General features: G+C 39.5%; 1 protein-coding gene and 1 long non-coding RNA gene across 4 annotated transcripts in view; one reads left to right on the top strand and one right to left on the bottom strand.

Moving 5' to 3' along the window:
* The window catches only part of LOC132542034 (uncharacterized), a 460,964-nt gene that overhangs the window by 135,775 nt on the left and 310,238 nt on the right, over positions 1-14,951 (bottom strand). The window lies entirely within an intron of this gene.
* The window catches only part of ZZEF1 (zinc finger ZZ-type and EF-hand domain containing 1), a 142,859-nt gene that overhangs the window by 49,140 nt on the left and 78,768 nt on the right, over positions 1-14,951 (top strand). For all 3 annotated transcript variants that reach the window (XM_016187808.2, XM_060204167.1, XM_060204166.1), the window contains 5 exons: positions 1,728-1,798; positions 2,989-3,103; positions 13,063-13,222; positions 14,413-14,534; positions 14,631-14,753. In XM_016187808.2, the coding sequence (XP_016043294.1) occupies positions 1,728-1,798; positions 2,989-3,103; positions 13,063-13,222; positions 14,413-14,534; positions 14,631-14,753 (591 nt within the window). The remainder of the gene's footprint in view (positions 1-1,727; positions 1,799-2,988; positions 3,104-13,062; positions 13,223-14,412; positions 14,535-14,630; positions 14,754-14,951) is intronic.

The following is a 14,951-nucleotide window of genomic DNA, read 5'->3' as shown; positions in this document are numbered from 1 at the left end:
CCTTTCAATTATACTTGATAGGATAGAGAGAAATTGAGAGGGGAAAGGAGATAGAGAGGGAAGTGGAAAGGTAGATACCTGCATATATGCTTCACTGCTTGTGAAGCACCCCCCTGCAGGTGGAGAGCGGGGACTCGAACCTGGGTCCTTATGCGTGGTACTACATGTACTTAACCACCTGATAGAACATTTTATTTTTTAATGCACTAAATTATTTTTATTTGCTGGAAGACTGATTTATATAAGGAACAACATCTAACACCTTGATGAAATAATTAAGAATAGTAGTTAAATTTACCAATAACTACAATCTCAAGTGTGAAAATTAGTTGTATATTTTCCCCACCACAGTAAAATGTGCAAGTAGAGTACAAGAGAAAAGATGATATGAAGTATATTCTATTGCTCACAACTTTGAAGACAGTCAAACATCTATTATATAAGAAATAGTTGGGTTAAAACATTCAAAGAAAAGATCTTGGCAGAAAAGATTTCTGTTGCTTGCATCTTGGAGTGAGGGGTCACAACATGGGAGACTGGGCAAAGTGATTCCAGTTGGTTTCCCAGTATATGCAACATTTTAAAAGTGGCATATCTATATGCAGCAGTTGGCAAATGTAGTAAACGTACTCTGTCGTGTCTAGTGTCAAAGAACTGCTTTCAGACAATGACATCTGCCTCAAGCAAAAATTGTTCTATGTGCAAGTAGGTATTAGAGGACACTCTGAGCTGAGGGTAAGTGATTGAGGTGGAGGCCAAGTCATTAGGAAGGCCTCAGAGAAGAAGGGTCTTTGCAGTCTGCAAAATTTGCATATCAACTTGAAGGATCATTTACCACATTGTGCATTACGACCTTTTCTTTTTCCTTCACTGAGGTAATACTGGTTTATAAGACTGTATATATGGTTTTAGGAGTGAATTATACTGTCTGACAGGATCACTAGACTCTGGGCAGGACTCTGTTCTGCTTATTTTTTGGAAACTTTTATCAGGCAGCTGAGCAAATGATTTATTTGTTAATGTGTGTCCTACACAGGAAAATAGAAAGAGGACATAATATTTCTTGAATGATTGTGTGTGTGTGTGTGTGTGTGTGTGTGTGTGTGTGTGTGTGTGTGTGTGTGTGTGTGTGTTATTACAGCCACTTTTCCTTTGCCCATGTCTTCTGACATTAGTAGTAAGGGTTCTTTCTTTTTCTCATGTGAATAAATTAAATAGTACTGCTGTCATTTGTAGCCATCTCTTAATTTGTCCCATTCTCCTGTGCCAGGCAGAGGCCTTGGTCTTAAATTTTCTGAAAACCCCCCTTAGTGCCTTGCATAGCAGTAGTAGTTCAATATATAAGCAGCCCAGTAGCTTCATTCAGGGCTGTGGTTCATATAACTGCCACTGTAGGCTGTCCTTGCTTCTATCGAGAACTTAGATCCTGTTTAAAAACAAGCAGAAAGCTCACAAGAAAAGCACTTTGTCTCTGCTCTTTCCTCTTTTGATGGCATACTCAGTAACGAAAAACATTAATCTTCTTAAACATTTGCATATATATGGTGAGTCTGCATCCTCTTAGCACTAAGCCAGGTCTTCACTGCGTGCTGTGAGGGAGTCTGCTAATCTTGGCCATCTTCAAGTTTGGGAATAGTGGGTGGTGACATTTCATGTTGCTCTTGTCTCTGGAACATGGAATACATTTCTAAATGTCTAGTTTCTCTCTCTCTCTTTTTTTTTTTTAGAAGAATATCACTGACCAGGAACATAAGCAGTCCTTACAGCTCACTTTCCGATCACTGTGCACATATTTTAGGTAAGTTTACTAATTATTTTCATTTGATAAATATTTCAGATTTTTAGTTATTTTCTTTAGTTATCCCCTTCTTTTATGTACTATTACAGTAACTAAGTTCTCCTTCTGCTCAGCCATTTTCTAGAATAAGATTTCACTAATCACAGAAGTGACTAAAATAACAACAGAACAATAATCTTGTTAAGAACTTTATCCAAGTTCCAGTCATAATTTAGAATTGAACCCATTGATGATCTCTGAATATTTCAGTTTTGGAATTTGGGGTTCTGTGCTCCTAAAAACTCAGCTACATTAAAATTCACCTGTATAATCACAGAATTGTCCATTAGCCAAAATGTGTATATATTCTGATTACCAACAAAACTAGTGACTCTCTAGGTTGCAATTTTGGAGAGATAGGCTCTTGAAGAAGGGAGAAAACTAATAATACAAGTTACATTTCAAACCTAGTGCAGACTCAGAGGACTCTGTAAAATGTATTCAGAATTGAATGTCAAGAATAATGAAAGGACCAGGGCTGTCATATGAAGAATACATAAGATATAGGAAATCATTAACCTGGATTGTCAAATTAATCAGCTTGAAGTTAGGCCTGTTTCCTGTTGGTCTGGAAGGTGATTTATTTATGAGATTTGTTCTTTGAAACCTCTTCTAAGGGCTGAGGGATTTATGGCCTATACTTACCTAAGACTTGAGGGTAGATAGTGGTACAGCCACCTAGGACTATCACCTTTTTTTTTAAAAAAAAATATATATATATATTTTTTAATATTTATTTATTCCTTTTTGTTGCCCTTGTTTTTATTGTTGTAGTTATTATTGTTTTTGTTGTTATTGTTGTTGTTGGATAGGGCAGAGAGAAATAGAAAGAGGAGGGGAAGACAGAGAAGGGGAGAGAAAGACAGACACCTGCAGACCTGCTTCACCGCTTGTGAAGCGACTCCCCTGCAGGTGGGGAGCCAGGGGCTCAAACCGGGATCCTTATGCCGGTCCTTGTGTTTTGCGCCACCTGCGCTTAACCCACTGCTCTACCACCCGACTCCCGGACCATCGCCTTTTTTCTGACCCAAACTCATCATTCCCGTAGAAGTGACACTGAAATATTATGGTAGATCATTCCTTGGAGCATTTTAAGGTAGAAAGTACGAAAATCTCCTGAAGCATTGTGTCATGATTTTGTGTCCTTTTAGTGATAAGGATCCGGGAGGTCTTCTGCGTTTACCTGAGAAAGGTGATCTGGCTGACTTGAGCATCACTGAAGTACTGACGGTCATGAGCACCCTCCTTTCTGTTGCTGCCCGAGAGGTAACTGCTGGCTGCCACTGTTTTCTTTGCCTTGTTACCTTTAGGAACACATGATGCAGCCGGCATAGTGCCCTCCCTTTAGCCTTCACTTATAGTGAGAGTATAGCCTTGTTTCTGTGACCATTGCAGATGAGCACAAGGTTTTCCTGCCAGCTTTCCTTTGCCCTTCCTTCCTTCCTTCCTTCCTTCCTTCCTTCCTCCCTCCCTTCCTTCCTTTCTTTTTTTCTTACCTCCAGGGTTATTGCTGGGGCTCGGTGTCTGCACTACGAATCCACAGCTCTTTTTCCCTTTTATTCCCCTTGTTGTTTATCGTTGATGTTATTATTATTGTTGTTGTTATTGCTGTCATTGTTGTTGGTAGGACAGAGAGAAATGGAGAGAGGAGGGGAAGACAGAGAAGTGGAGAGAAAGATAGACAGGTCAAGAAGGATTCAGAGGACCTACTGGGGGTTGTATTGTTATATGGGAATCTGGGGAATTTTATGCATGTACAAACTATTGTACTTACTGTTAAATGTAAAACATTAATTTCCCAATAATAATTAAAAAAAAAAACTGACAATGGCAGAGGGTAGATAGCATAATGGTTATGGAAACAGAGTCTGATGCCTGAGGCTCCAAAGTCCCAGGTTCAATCCCCTGCACCACTATAAACCAAAATTGAACAGTGTTCTGGTTACAGAAAAAGAAAAAAAAAATACTGACAATGTTCTTGGTCTTTTTTGGCTATTACAAATTGTGCTGCCAAGAACGTATGTGTACACAGATCTTTTTGGATGGATGTGTTGGGTTCCTTAGGATATTTACTTAGGAAATTCCCAGGAGAGGAATTGCAGGGTCATAGGGTAGGTCCATTTCTAGCCTTCTGAGAGTTCTCCAGACTGTTCTACACATAGGCTGGACCAATTGACATTCCCACCAGCAGTGTAGGAGGGTTCCTTTGACCCCACACCCTCTCCAGCATTTGCTGCTGTTAACCTTTTCTGATGTATGACATTCTAACAGGAGTGAAATGGTATCTTGTTGTTGTCTTTATTTGCATTTCTCTGACAATCAGAGGCTTGGAGCATTTTTTCATGTGTTTCTCAGCCTTTTGGATCTCTTCTGTGGTGAATATTCTGTCCATGTCCTCCCCCCATTTTTGGATGGGGTTATTTGTTATCTTGTTGTTGAGTTTGGCAAGCTCTTTATATATGTTGGCTATTAAACTCTTGTCTGATATATGGCATGTAAGATCTTCTCCCATTCTGTGAGGGGTCTCTTGGTTTGGGTAGTGGTTTCTTTTGCTGTGAAGAAGCTTTTTAATGTTATGTAGTCCCATAGATTTATACTTGCCTTAGTCTAAGTATCTGATAGTTTGTGGTCTAACATCCAAGTCCTTGATCCACTTGGAATTTACTTTTGTATTTGGTGAAATACAGTGGTTCAGTTTCATTCTTCTGCATGTTTCAACCCATTGTTTCCAACATCATTTGTTGAAGAGACTCTGCTTTCCCCATTTAATGTCTGAGCACCTTTGTCAAAAATTAGATGTCCATAGGTGTGGGGGCTCACTTCTGGGCTCTCAATTCTATTCCACTGGTCAGTGTGTCTATTCATGTTCCAGTACCAAGCAGTTTTGATGACAATGCCCTATAATACAATTTGAGATCTGGGAGTGTGATGCCTCCAGTTCTGTTCTTTTTTCTCAAGATTGTTTTGGCAATTCTAGGTCTTTTCTGGTTCCAGATAAACATTTGTAGCATTTGTTCTATTCTCCTAAAAAATGTACTTGGGATCTTGATGGGGATAGTATTAAATTTGTAGATGGCTCTGGGTAGTATATTCATTTTGATGATGTTAATTCTTCCAACCCATGAACATGGAATATCTTTCCACTTCTTTGTGTCTTTTTCAGTTTCCTTGAGAAGTGACTCATAATTTTCAGTATAGAAGTCTTTCACTTCTTTGGTTAGATTTACTCCTAGATATTTTATTGTTTTAGTTGCTATAGTAAAAGGAATTGATTTCTGGATTTCAGTTTCTTCTAGCTTACTGTTTGCATAGAGTAATGCCACTGACTTTTGAATGTTAATTTTGTAGCCTGACACATTACTGTATTGCCTGATGATTTCCAAAAGCTTCTTGCTGGATTCCTTAAGTTTTTCTGTATATACTATCATGTCATCTGCAAATAGGGAGAGTTTGACTTCTTCTCTTCCAATCTGTATCCTTTAATTCCTTGCTCCTGCCTGATTGCTATGGCAAGAACTTCCAACACTATGTTGAATAGTAATAATGATAGTGGGCAGCTCTGTCTAGTACCTGATCTGAGTGGAAATGCTTTCAGTTTTTCTCCATTGACTATGATGTTGGCTGTAGGTTTGCTATATATAGACTCCACTATCTTCAGGAATTTTCCATCTATTCCCATTTTTTGTAGTGTTTTGATTATATAGGGATGTTGTATTTGTCAAAGGCTTTCTCTGCATCTATTGATATGACCATGTGGTTTTTGGTCTTGCTTTTGTTGATGTGGTGGATCACATTGATTGATTTATGCATATTAAACCAACCTTGCATGCCTGGGATAAACCCCACTTGGTCATGATGAACAATCTTTTTAATATAGTGCTGTATCCGGTTGGCTAGAATTTTGTTCAGTGTTTTAGCATCTGTGTTCATCACAGATATTGGTCTGTAGTTTTCTTTTTTGGTTGTGTCCCTGTCTGTTTTTTTGTATCAGAGTGATGTTAGCTTCATAGAAGCTGGCAGGGAGTATTCCAGTGTCTTCAATCTTCTGGAAGACTTTTAAAAGTAGAGGTATTAGTTCTTCTTTGAAGATTTTGTAGAATTCATTTGTAAAACCATCTGGTCCAGGACTTTTATTTTTGGGAAGATTTTTGATAACTGTTTCAATTTCATTAGCTGTGATGGGCCTGTTCATGTTATCCACTTCCTCTTTACTTAGTTTTGGAAGTTGGTAGGTATCTAGGAAATCGTCCATTTCTTCCAGGTTCTCTAGCTTGGTGGCATATAGTTGTTCATAGAAGCCTCACATGATATATTGAATTTCTGTGGTGTCTGTTGTGATATCTCCTCTTTCATTTACTATCCAATTTATTTGGGTCTTCTCCCTTTTTTGTTTTGTGAGTCTGGCTAAAGGTTTGTCGATTTTGTTTACTCTTTCATAGAACCAACATTTACTTTCGTTGATCTTTTGTATGGTTTTCTTATTCTCAGTGTTATTGATTTCTGCCCTAACTTTAGTGATTTCTGTCCTTCTCGTTGCTTTAGGGTTCCTTTGTTGTTCTTCTTCTAGGTCTTTAAGATGTGCAATCAGGCTGTTTATTTGTGCTTTTTCTTGTTTCCTAATGTGTGCTTGTATGGCTATGAACTTCCCTCTCAGTACTGCCTTAGCTGTGTCCCAAATATTTTGATAGCTTATGTCTTCATTTTCATTGAAGTCTTGAAACATTTTGATTTCTTCCTTTATTTCCTCTTTGACCCAGAGGTTGTTAAGAAGTGTATTGTTGAGCTTCCACATTTTGGGACTATTACTAATCTTTTGTTGATTGTTAAGTGTTAGTTTATTTCCACTGTGGTCTGAGAAGATGCTTGGGATGATTTCAATGCTCTTGAATTTGCTGATGCTGTGTTTGTGGCCTAACAATATGGTCCTTGAGAATGACCCATGTGGATTTGAGTAAAATGTGTATTCCAGTTTCTTGGGATGAACGACTCTGAAAATGTCCAATAGTTCTAGTTTATCTCTTCATTTAGCTCCCTTGTGTCTTTATTGATTTTCTGCCTGGATGATCTGTCAAGTTGAGAGAGTGGGGTGTTGAAGTCCCCTACTGTGACTGTGTTGCTGTTAATATATTGCTGTAGCTCTTTAAGTAGAAGCTGATGTATTTAGATGGCTTCTCATTGGGTGCATAGATGTTAATAATTGTTAAGTCCTCTTGATTGACTGTTCCTCTGAGCATTAAGTAGTGTCCATTCCTATCTTTTTTAATCTTATCTATTTTAAAGTCTGTCATGTCAGATATGAGAATAGCTGTTCCTGCCCTTTTTTGTGGGCCATTGGCTTGTATGATAGTTTTCCATCCTTTCACTTTAAGTCTGTGTTTGTCTTACTGAGTTAGGTGGGTTTCCTGTAGACAGCATATTGTTGGGTTGTATTTTCTGATCCATCTTCCTACTCTGTGTCTTTAAATAAGTGAATTCAGGCCATTGACATTTATTGATATCAAAGATTGAAGATATTTTAACACCATTCTTGTAGAGTTTTAGAGCGTTCTGATATATATGTCCTATTAATGATGGTCTGACTATTTATAGAAGACCTTTCAGAATTTCTTTCAGGGCAGGCTTGGTGATAGTTGATTCCTTCGACTGTTGCTTGTCTGAGAAGGTTTTGATTCCTCCATCTAGTCTGAATGACAGTCTAGCAGGATACAGTATTCTTGGTTGAAAGCCTTTCTCATTGAGCACTCGATAGATATCTTGCCATTCTCTTCTGGCCTGTAGTGTTAGTGTGGAGAAATCTGCTGCTAATCTTATGGGTTTTCCTCTGTAGGTGACTCTTTGTTTTTCTCTTGCAGCCTTCAGGATCCTTTCTTTATCCTTATTCCTTTCCATTCTAAATATGATGTGTCTTGGTGTCTTTAAGTCTGGGTTAGTTCTGTTTGGGACCCTCTGGGCTTCTTGAATTTTTATGTCTTTGATGTTGTCTAGACTAGAGAAGTTTTCAGCTATTATGGCCTAAAGAATGCTTTCTTCCTCTCCCTCTCTTTCTTCCTCTGGTAAGCCAATAATGCATATATTGTTTCTTTTGAAGTCATCCCATAGATCTGTGTTGTTGTTTTCAGCATCTCTCAATCTCTTTTTGAGATCTCTTACTTCTTTTTTAGTTGTCTCTAATTCGTCCTCAATCTTGCTAATTCTGTCTTCAGCCTCATTGATTCTATTTTTCTGCCCTCTACTGTTTTCTAGAGTTCATCTATTTTGTTACCCTGTTCTGATACTGTTTTAGCTTGTTCAGCTAGTTGTGTTCTTAGCTCAGCTATTTCAGCTTTCAGCTCTCTAATAACCTTGAGATAGTGTTTTCTTCCAGAGTCTCATTTGTTGTTCCTGTATTTCTGATTACAATTCTTTCAAACTCTTTACTCACTCCTGTGATTATTTCCTTAGCTAATGATTGGATGTTGAACTCGTTATTTTGTGCCTCACCCTTTGGGGGGTTTTTAGCTGGACTGTTGTCTTGGTTTATTTATTTTCAATATTTTTTCTTGTTGGTTTACCCATTTTATATATTGTTATAAGTTCCCTCTCAGTACTTTTCAAATTACTGATCACTATTTCCTGGATTGACTTGTGTCTAAGTAAAATAATTAAAGCGTTCATAGTGGTGGAAGTTAACAGTTGTTTCAATAGTCTTTTAATCCCTGAGTTGGAGCTCAGTGATTTAAAAGCCTCTTTTTTTTTTTTCTTCTCTGTAGGGTATGGGAGCCTGAGGGCTTCTAAACTATAAGTAGGCTTCTTAGCTTAATCACTGACTCCTGACCAAGAGATAAGGCAGGTTGTGGCAGAGATAGTCCAGTGGTTATGCAAAGAGACTTTCACAGCCCCACAGCTATGCCACTGAGGTATAGGTCTTCTCCTGAGTTTCCTGGTTGGATCTCTGTCCCCCAGTGTCCCTCCCTGCTGCTGCTCCAGATTCTGAGGGCAGTAGCAATGGAGACTCAGAGTTGCACTTGGTGAGTCTCCGGGGAGTCCTCTCCTCCCTTCAGCTGTCCCCTTTCTGGTGGAACAGACTGGAGGTGGTGTCTCAACTGATAAACTGCCGGACTGTTACCAGCCACTTAGTCTCTCCCTAGGCTCCTCTCTGTCACCAGCCACACGTGTTTGCACTCACCGGTGATTTGGGGGTTCCTGTAGTCGTTCTAGTCCTGTCTTGTTTTGGTCCCAGGTGGTCTTCTTTGGTATTCCTAGTTGATCTGGGAGAGGAGAGGAGGGGAGGGAAACAGATCTGCTTCTGCTCGTGGCCCCGCCTCCGGAAGTCTCTCCATTGTCAGTATTTTTGAAGTCACCCTACCCACATACATGCTTGACCATGCCTTACCCTACTTTTTTCCTAGCTCCAAGTAGCCACTTCTCTGAAGCCTGTATTCATAATTTCCAGTTTTAGTTATAATTGCACAGCTTGTTTGTTTTACACATTTTATCATGTATTTTATTTATTTCATGAGATGGAGCAGAGAGGGACCAGAGGTACCAGATACTTTGGTATCTGCAGAGGGTGGGGGCTTTGGGCTTGGGGGTCTCCTGCTTGAACATCCGGAGCTCTACCACTGTGCATTTTATCTACCACTGTGCATTTACACATTTTATCACGTATTTTATTTATTTCATGAGATGGAGCAGAGAGGGACCAGAAGTACCAGATACTTTGGTATCTGCAGAGGGTGGGGGCTTTGGGCTTGGGGGTCTCCTGCTTGAACATCCGGAGCTCTACCACTGTGCAACCCCAGGCTTATTGTTTTGCAAGGTTTTGACCTTTAACTGAATGATAGGGTTTATGATTTTCTGTGACGTGCTGTTTCACCCAATAGTGTTAAGATTCATTCATGTTGGGTTATGTGCTATGTTTTTTTTTTCACTGATGCATACTTTTCCCTCTCTATGACACAACATCAATTTTTTTTATTTTAAAGATTTTCTTAACATTTACTTATTTACTCCCTTTTGTTGCCTTTGTTTTATTATTGTGGTTATTGTTATTATTTTATTGTTGTGGTTATGTTGTTATTGATGTTGTCGTTGTTGGATAGGACAGAGAGAAATGGAGAGAAGAGGGGAAGACAGAGGGGGAGAGAAAGATAGACACCTACAGACCTGCTTCACCGCTTGTGCAGGTGGGAAGCTGGGTGCTTGAACCAGGATCCTTATGCTGGTCCTTGTGCTTTGCACCACATGCACTTAGCCCACTGTGCTACCACCAGACTCCTACAACTTATAACTTTTCACTCAGATCTGGTTTGTAGTGGTTCTGGGGATTGAACCTGGGACCTCTTGGTGTCAGACATGTAAATCTTATGTTTTAATATGTTAGGCTATCTTCCCAGCTCCCAATTTATCTGTTTTACTTTGCAGGGGTAGTTGAATTATTTCCACTTTGGAGTGATTATGTAGTAGTAATGATATGAGTTTATCTTGTGCAAGAGTTTATCCCTAGAGGTCAGGTGACTCTTCAGGAAAAAAGCCGAGAAGATAGAAGTTGACTAGAGGGATTCAGGCGGTAGCGCAGCTGGTTAAGCACACATGGTACAAAGCACAAGGACCGGTGGAAGGATCCTGATTCAAGAACTTTGGCTCCCCACCTGTAGGGGAGTCACTTCACAAGCAGGTCTGCAGGTGTCTGTCTTTCTCTCCCCCTCTCTGTCTCCCCATCTCCATTTCTCTCTGTCCTATCCAACAATGACGACATCAGCAACAACAATAATAATATCTACAACAAGGGCAACAAAAGGGAATAAATAAATAAATATTTAAAGAAACAACAACAATGGCAACAAAAAGGAATAAATAAATAAAGGTTTAAAAAAAGGTTTTAAAAAAGGTTGATGAGAGGCGCACAGGAATGAAGCGTTGGGTTTTTTTAAAATTTTTATTCGTGATTTAATATCAATTTACAAAACTATAAAATAACAGGGGTATAATTCCACAGTTTCCACCACCAAAGTTCTGTGGCCCCATTCCCTCCATTGAAAACTGCAGCATTTCTCCCAAGGTCACAGATAATGGGTTGACTATTATTTCCATAACTATCTATATTTACATATGTTTGCCCATTTTTTCCTATGGTCCTGCCTTCTTTTCCTTTCTAAGTCACACCTACACCTGTTACTACTGAATGTCCTTTCTTTTTTTTTCCTCTTCTCTCTCCAGGTCTGATGGAATTGAACTTCAGAGCCCTCTCATAATCTTCTCCTGATATTTCTTATTTTATTTTATTTTTTAAAATTTATTTTAAAAAGGAGACATTAACAAAACCATAGGATAAGAGGGGTACAACTCCACACAGTTCCCACCACCAGAATTCCGTATCCCATCCCTCCCCTGATAGCTTTCCTATTCTTTATCCCTCTGGGAGTATGGACCCAGGGTCATTGTGGGATGCAGAAGGTAGAAGTCTCACTTCTGTAATTGCTTCCCCACTGAACATGGGTGTTGACTGGTCAATACATGCTCTCAGTCTTCCCCTAATATTTCTCCCCCTCTGGGAGCATGGACCAAAATTCTTTATGGGGTGCAGAAGGTGGGAGTTCTGGCTATTGTAATTGCTTCTCCACTAGATATGGTTGTTGGCAGGTCAGTCCATACCCCCATCCTGTTTCTGTCTTTCCCTGGTGGAGTAGGCCTCTGGAGAGGTGAAGTCCCAGGGTCATATTGATGAGGTCTTCTGCCCAGGGAGGTCAGGATGGAATTATAGAAGCAACTGCAACTTGGTGGCTAAAAGGAAGCAAGATATAAAGCAGGACAAAGTGTTTAATAAACAGGAACCAGAAAGTTGCAATAGACCAGATGAGAATAGGGATCTTAGGGTGAATAGAAGCTTGACTTTAGTATTTTTTGCTTGAGCTTGATAGCTGACATGCAAGTGACCTAAAAATATTGTCTGAGAAGATGGTGCCAGAGTTGAGAACAGGGCTAGAAAGCTGGATTACTTCAGAGAGTAGCTATCAAACTTGAAGAAAGCACATAAATACAGTGAACTGTTTACCCCATCAGTCTGACCCAGTGCCCATTTATATTCACATTTAATATCAGTCTGAGCTCGCAGTTAGTTCATGGTCATAGCTGGGAACATTCTTGGCTGCACTCATTTCAGGACCAGTGTTCCTTCCTCTAGTGGCAGTGTAGAATGACCCATCTCCCCTTCAGAGAGTAGGGCAGTCCCTATCATTGCTACTTTATAGTGAGAGCAAAATGCTGGAGAGGCCCATAGAGGACTTTTGATGGTATTCCTAATGGATGCAACCAGTGACAGTGGACAGAGGGATCTATTAGAAGTCTATAATAAATCCCACATATTAGGATTCTGTGACTAGGGCTCCAGATGATGGGATCACCTGGAATTGACCAAAGGAATGAAGACTTTTTGTGTGTAGGGGCCAGGTGGTAGTATACCTGATTAAGCACACACATTATAGTGCACAAGGACCTGGGTTCAAGTCCTGGGTCCCTACCTGCAGGGGGAAAGCTTTTCAAATAATGAAACAGTGCTGCAGGTGTCTCTCTCCGTCTTTCTTCTCTATCCACCCCCTATAATTTCTCTCTGTCTCTATTCCAATAATATATATATATATATATATATATATATATATATATATATATATATATATATAAAGAGTTTTTGTTCTTTTGTTTTGTTTAAGGTAAGAGAAATTTGATTGATGGCTTAGGGGAAGGAGCCAAAGAGGAAAGGGATTTGAAGGAAAGAACAAGAGAATAGATCACCAGTAGATCAAAGCTTACAAGGGCCCCAAGAAATGACATGTAAAATAAAATCTTCTGTAAAGGCTCTGAAAAGTGAACTGGCAAGATAACTCACCTGGGAAGGCACCTGCTTTATCATGAGAATAACCCAAGTTTAAATTCAGTTCCCACAACACTGGGGGAAGCTTGGGTACTGTAGTGTCTTTCTCTTTGTGTGTCTCTCTCTCCTTATCTGAAAAAGTTAACGCACAGCAGTGAATTCCTAGTGTTGACCAAAAAAAGAAAAAGAGGATAAGAGAAAGATGTTTTCATATCATCATCTTCCTTATTCACTCCTGTGTCGAAAGCTCTCTCATGATTATTTCCTATTTCCCTAGACTGTTTTTGCTAATGACAACTACTCTTGTAGATAATATTTTTGACTGTTCTGTGAAAGACTTTGTTGTAAAGCTTTCTCTTTGTCTCCTCTTTTGTAGTGTGAACTCTTGATGCTTGATGGACTACAAGGGGATGTTGGCTTTGTGCTCTTCTCCCTGTTCTGGTCCGTCCAGGGCAGCCTACTTTCCTGGTGCTACCTGCAGCTGAAGGGCACAGACTCCGGAGCCAAAGATCTTGCTGTTGACCTCGTTGAGAAATGTGAGTTTCCATTCAAAATCCTTCAAGACAGACAGATATCTGGGTTTTGACTGTATGTGTACTCACTTCTTTAGTGTCTCATTTTCTGAATGTGCATATGGTTTTGTTACAGTCAGAACTATCTTTGGATTGTGTTTTCTTCTTAAAATAGAATTCTAGGGCTGACAAATAGCCCATTTGATAGTGTATTGCTTTACCATATGCATGCCCCAAGTTTGAGCCCACCCACCACTGTATTGAAAGAAACTGGTGCTGTTATTTTTTTAACTTTCTTTCTGCTTCTCTCTCTCTCTGTGTCTCTCTATATATACGTGTGTGTGTGTGTGTGTGTGTGTGTGTAATACAGTATTTCTGTTTGCTTATAGTTTTCTGTCAGAATGTGTAGCATGCCTAAGTAAATTTAATGTAGGGTTGGGTTATTTCACATCCTAAATATTGCCATAATAGTAATACAGCATTGTTATTTGACACCACAGTTTTTAGTAGAGTTGATCATCCTTGTTTTAATTAAGTTAACCCTCCTCATACCCCCTTCTTCTTCCTCCTTCTCCTCCTACTCGTTCCTCCTTTCTCTTTTAAGATTTATTTTATTATCCATGAGAAAGAGAACCAGAGCATAACTCTACACATGTGATGCCAAGGATCAAACTCAGGACATCGTGCTTGAGAGCCCAGTATCTTATCCATGGTGCCAACTCCCAGGCCACAACCCACAGAAATTTCTATTAAACGCAACAGGGTGTAAGAAATTATATGTGAAAAATTCAGTTCTGTCACACCTGGTCTCAGTAGCTGTTACAGAAATGTTCACACTATTGATCCCTGATACCTGAATGGCAAATTTCAGAATTAGCCCATTATGAAAAACAAACAAATGGAAAGGAGAAGAGACTGGCATCTGGATGAGTCCCCCATATAACTTCACTTTGACAAGTGATATCTTCACTCTACTGGAAAGTGGCAAGACAAAAACAAATGAAAAATCAACTAATTGCTTTAAAAGTAATCATTTACTGAGACTTGTACTGTTGTCCCCCTCCTAGAGGAAAGCATTTGTATGACTCTTTGATCTCATGCAATGTGGAATCCCTCCATAGCTTCTGTGACTTCCTCTAGCTTTGCCTTTGATAATCAAACAAGTAATATTTCTACCATGTTAAAATATTATTTTTCTATTTATGTTTTGATAGATGTGAGCCAATTTCTAGCAAGCATGAGAGTGATTTTGGAATCCCTTTTGTCACAATATAGTGGAAAAACCGTAGTAGAAAAATTATGTAATTCAGTGTTTTCAATGGCATCTCGTCAACTGGTAAGAAAACCGTTTATGGCAGGTGGAAGGGGGTTGGTGACCTGCAACTTGGGCAGACTGGGGTGCACACTAAGTGCTTTGTTCATCTTCCTTTAGGTGATCTTTCTGCTGGACTTTTGCACTTTAGATATTGCACATTGTACACTCTTGCGAGAGTTCAGTACAGTAACAGAATTATTGAAGAAGCTCTGCAGTGACCCTGAAGGAGGACTAAATAAGGTAATTAATTCAAGATGGTGTTTGAATCTTCTTTGTAGCCTTTCTTAGCACTGATCCAGCTCTACTTAATAAATCATGACACTGAAAACAGACACACACAAGTAAATTGCCTCTAAGTGGCTGGGCAGTGGCATACCTGGTTGAGAGCTCATATCACCACTCTCAGAGACCAGGGTTCAAAGCCCAGTATCTTATCCA

Source organism: Erinaceus europaeus, chromosome 12, assembly GCF_950295315.1.
Source record: "Erinaceus europaeus chromosome 12, mEriEur2.1, whole genome shotgun sequence".
Taxonomy (NCBI): Eukaryota; Metazoa; Chordata; class Mammalia; order Eulipotyphla; family Erinaceidae; genus Erinaceus; species Erinaceus europaeus.
The sequence above is the reverse complement of the archived record's forward strand: the minus strand, read 5'-3'. Positions and strand labels throughout refer to the sequence as shown.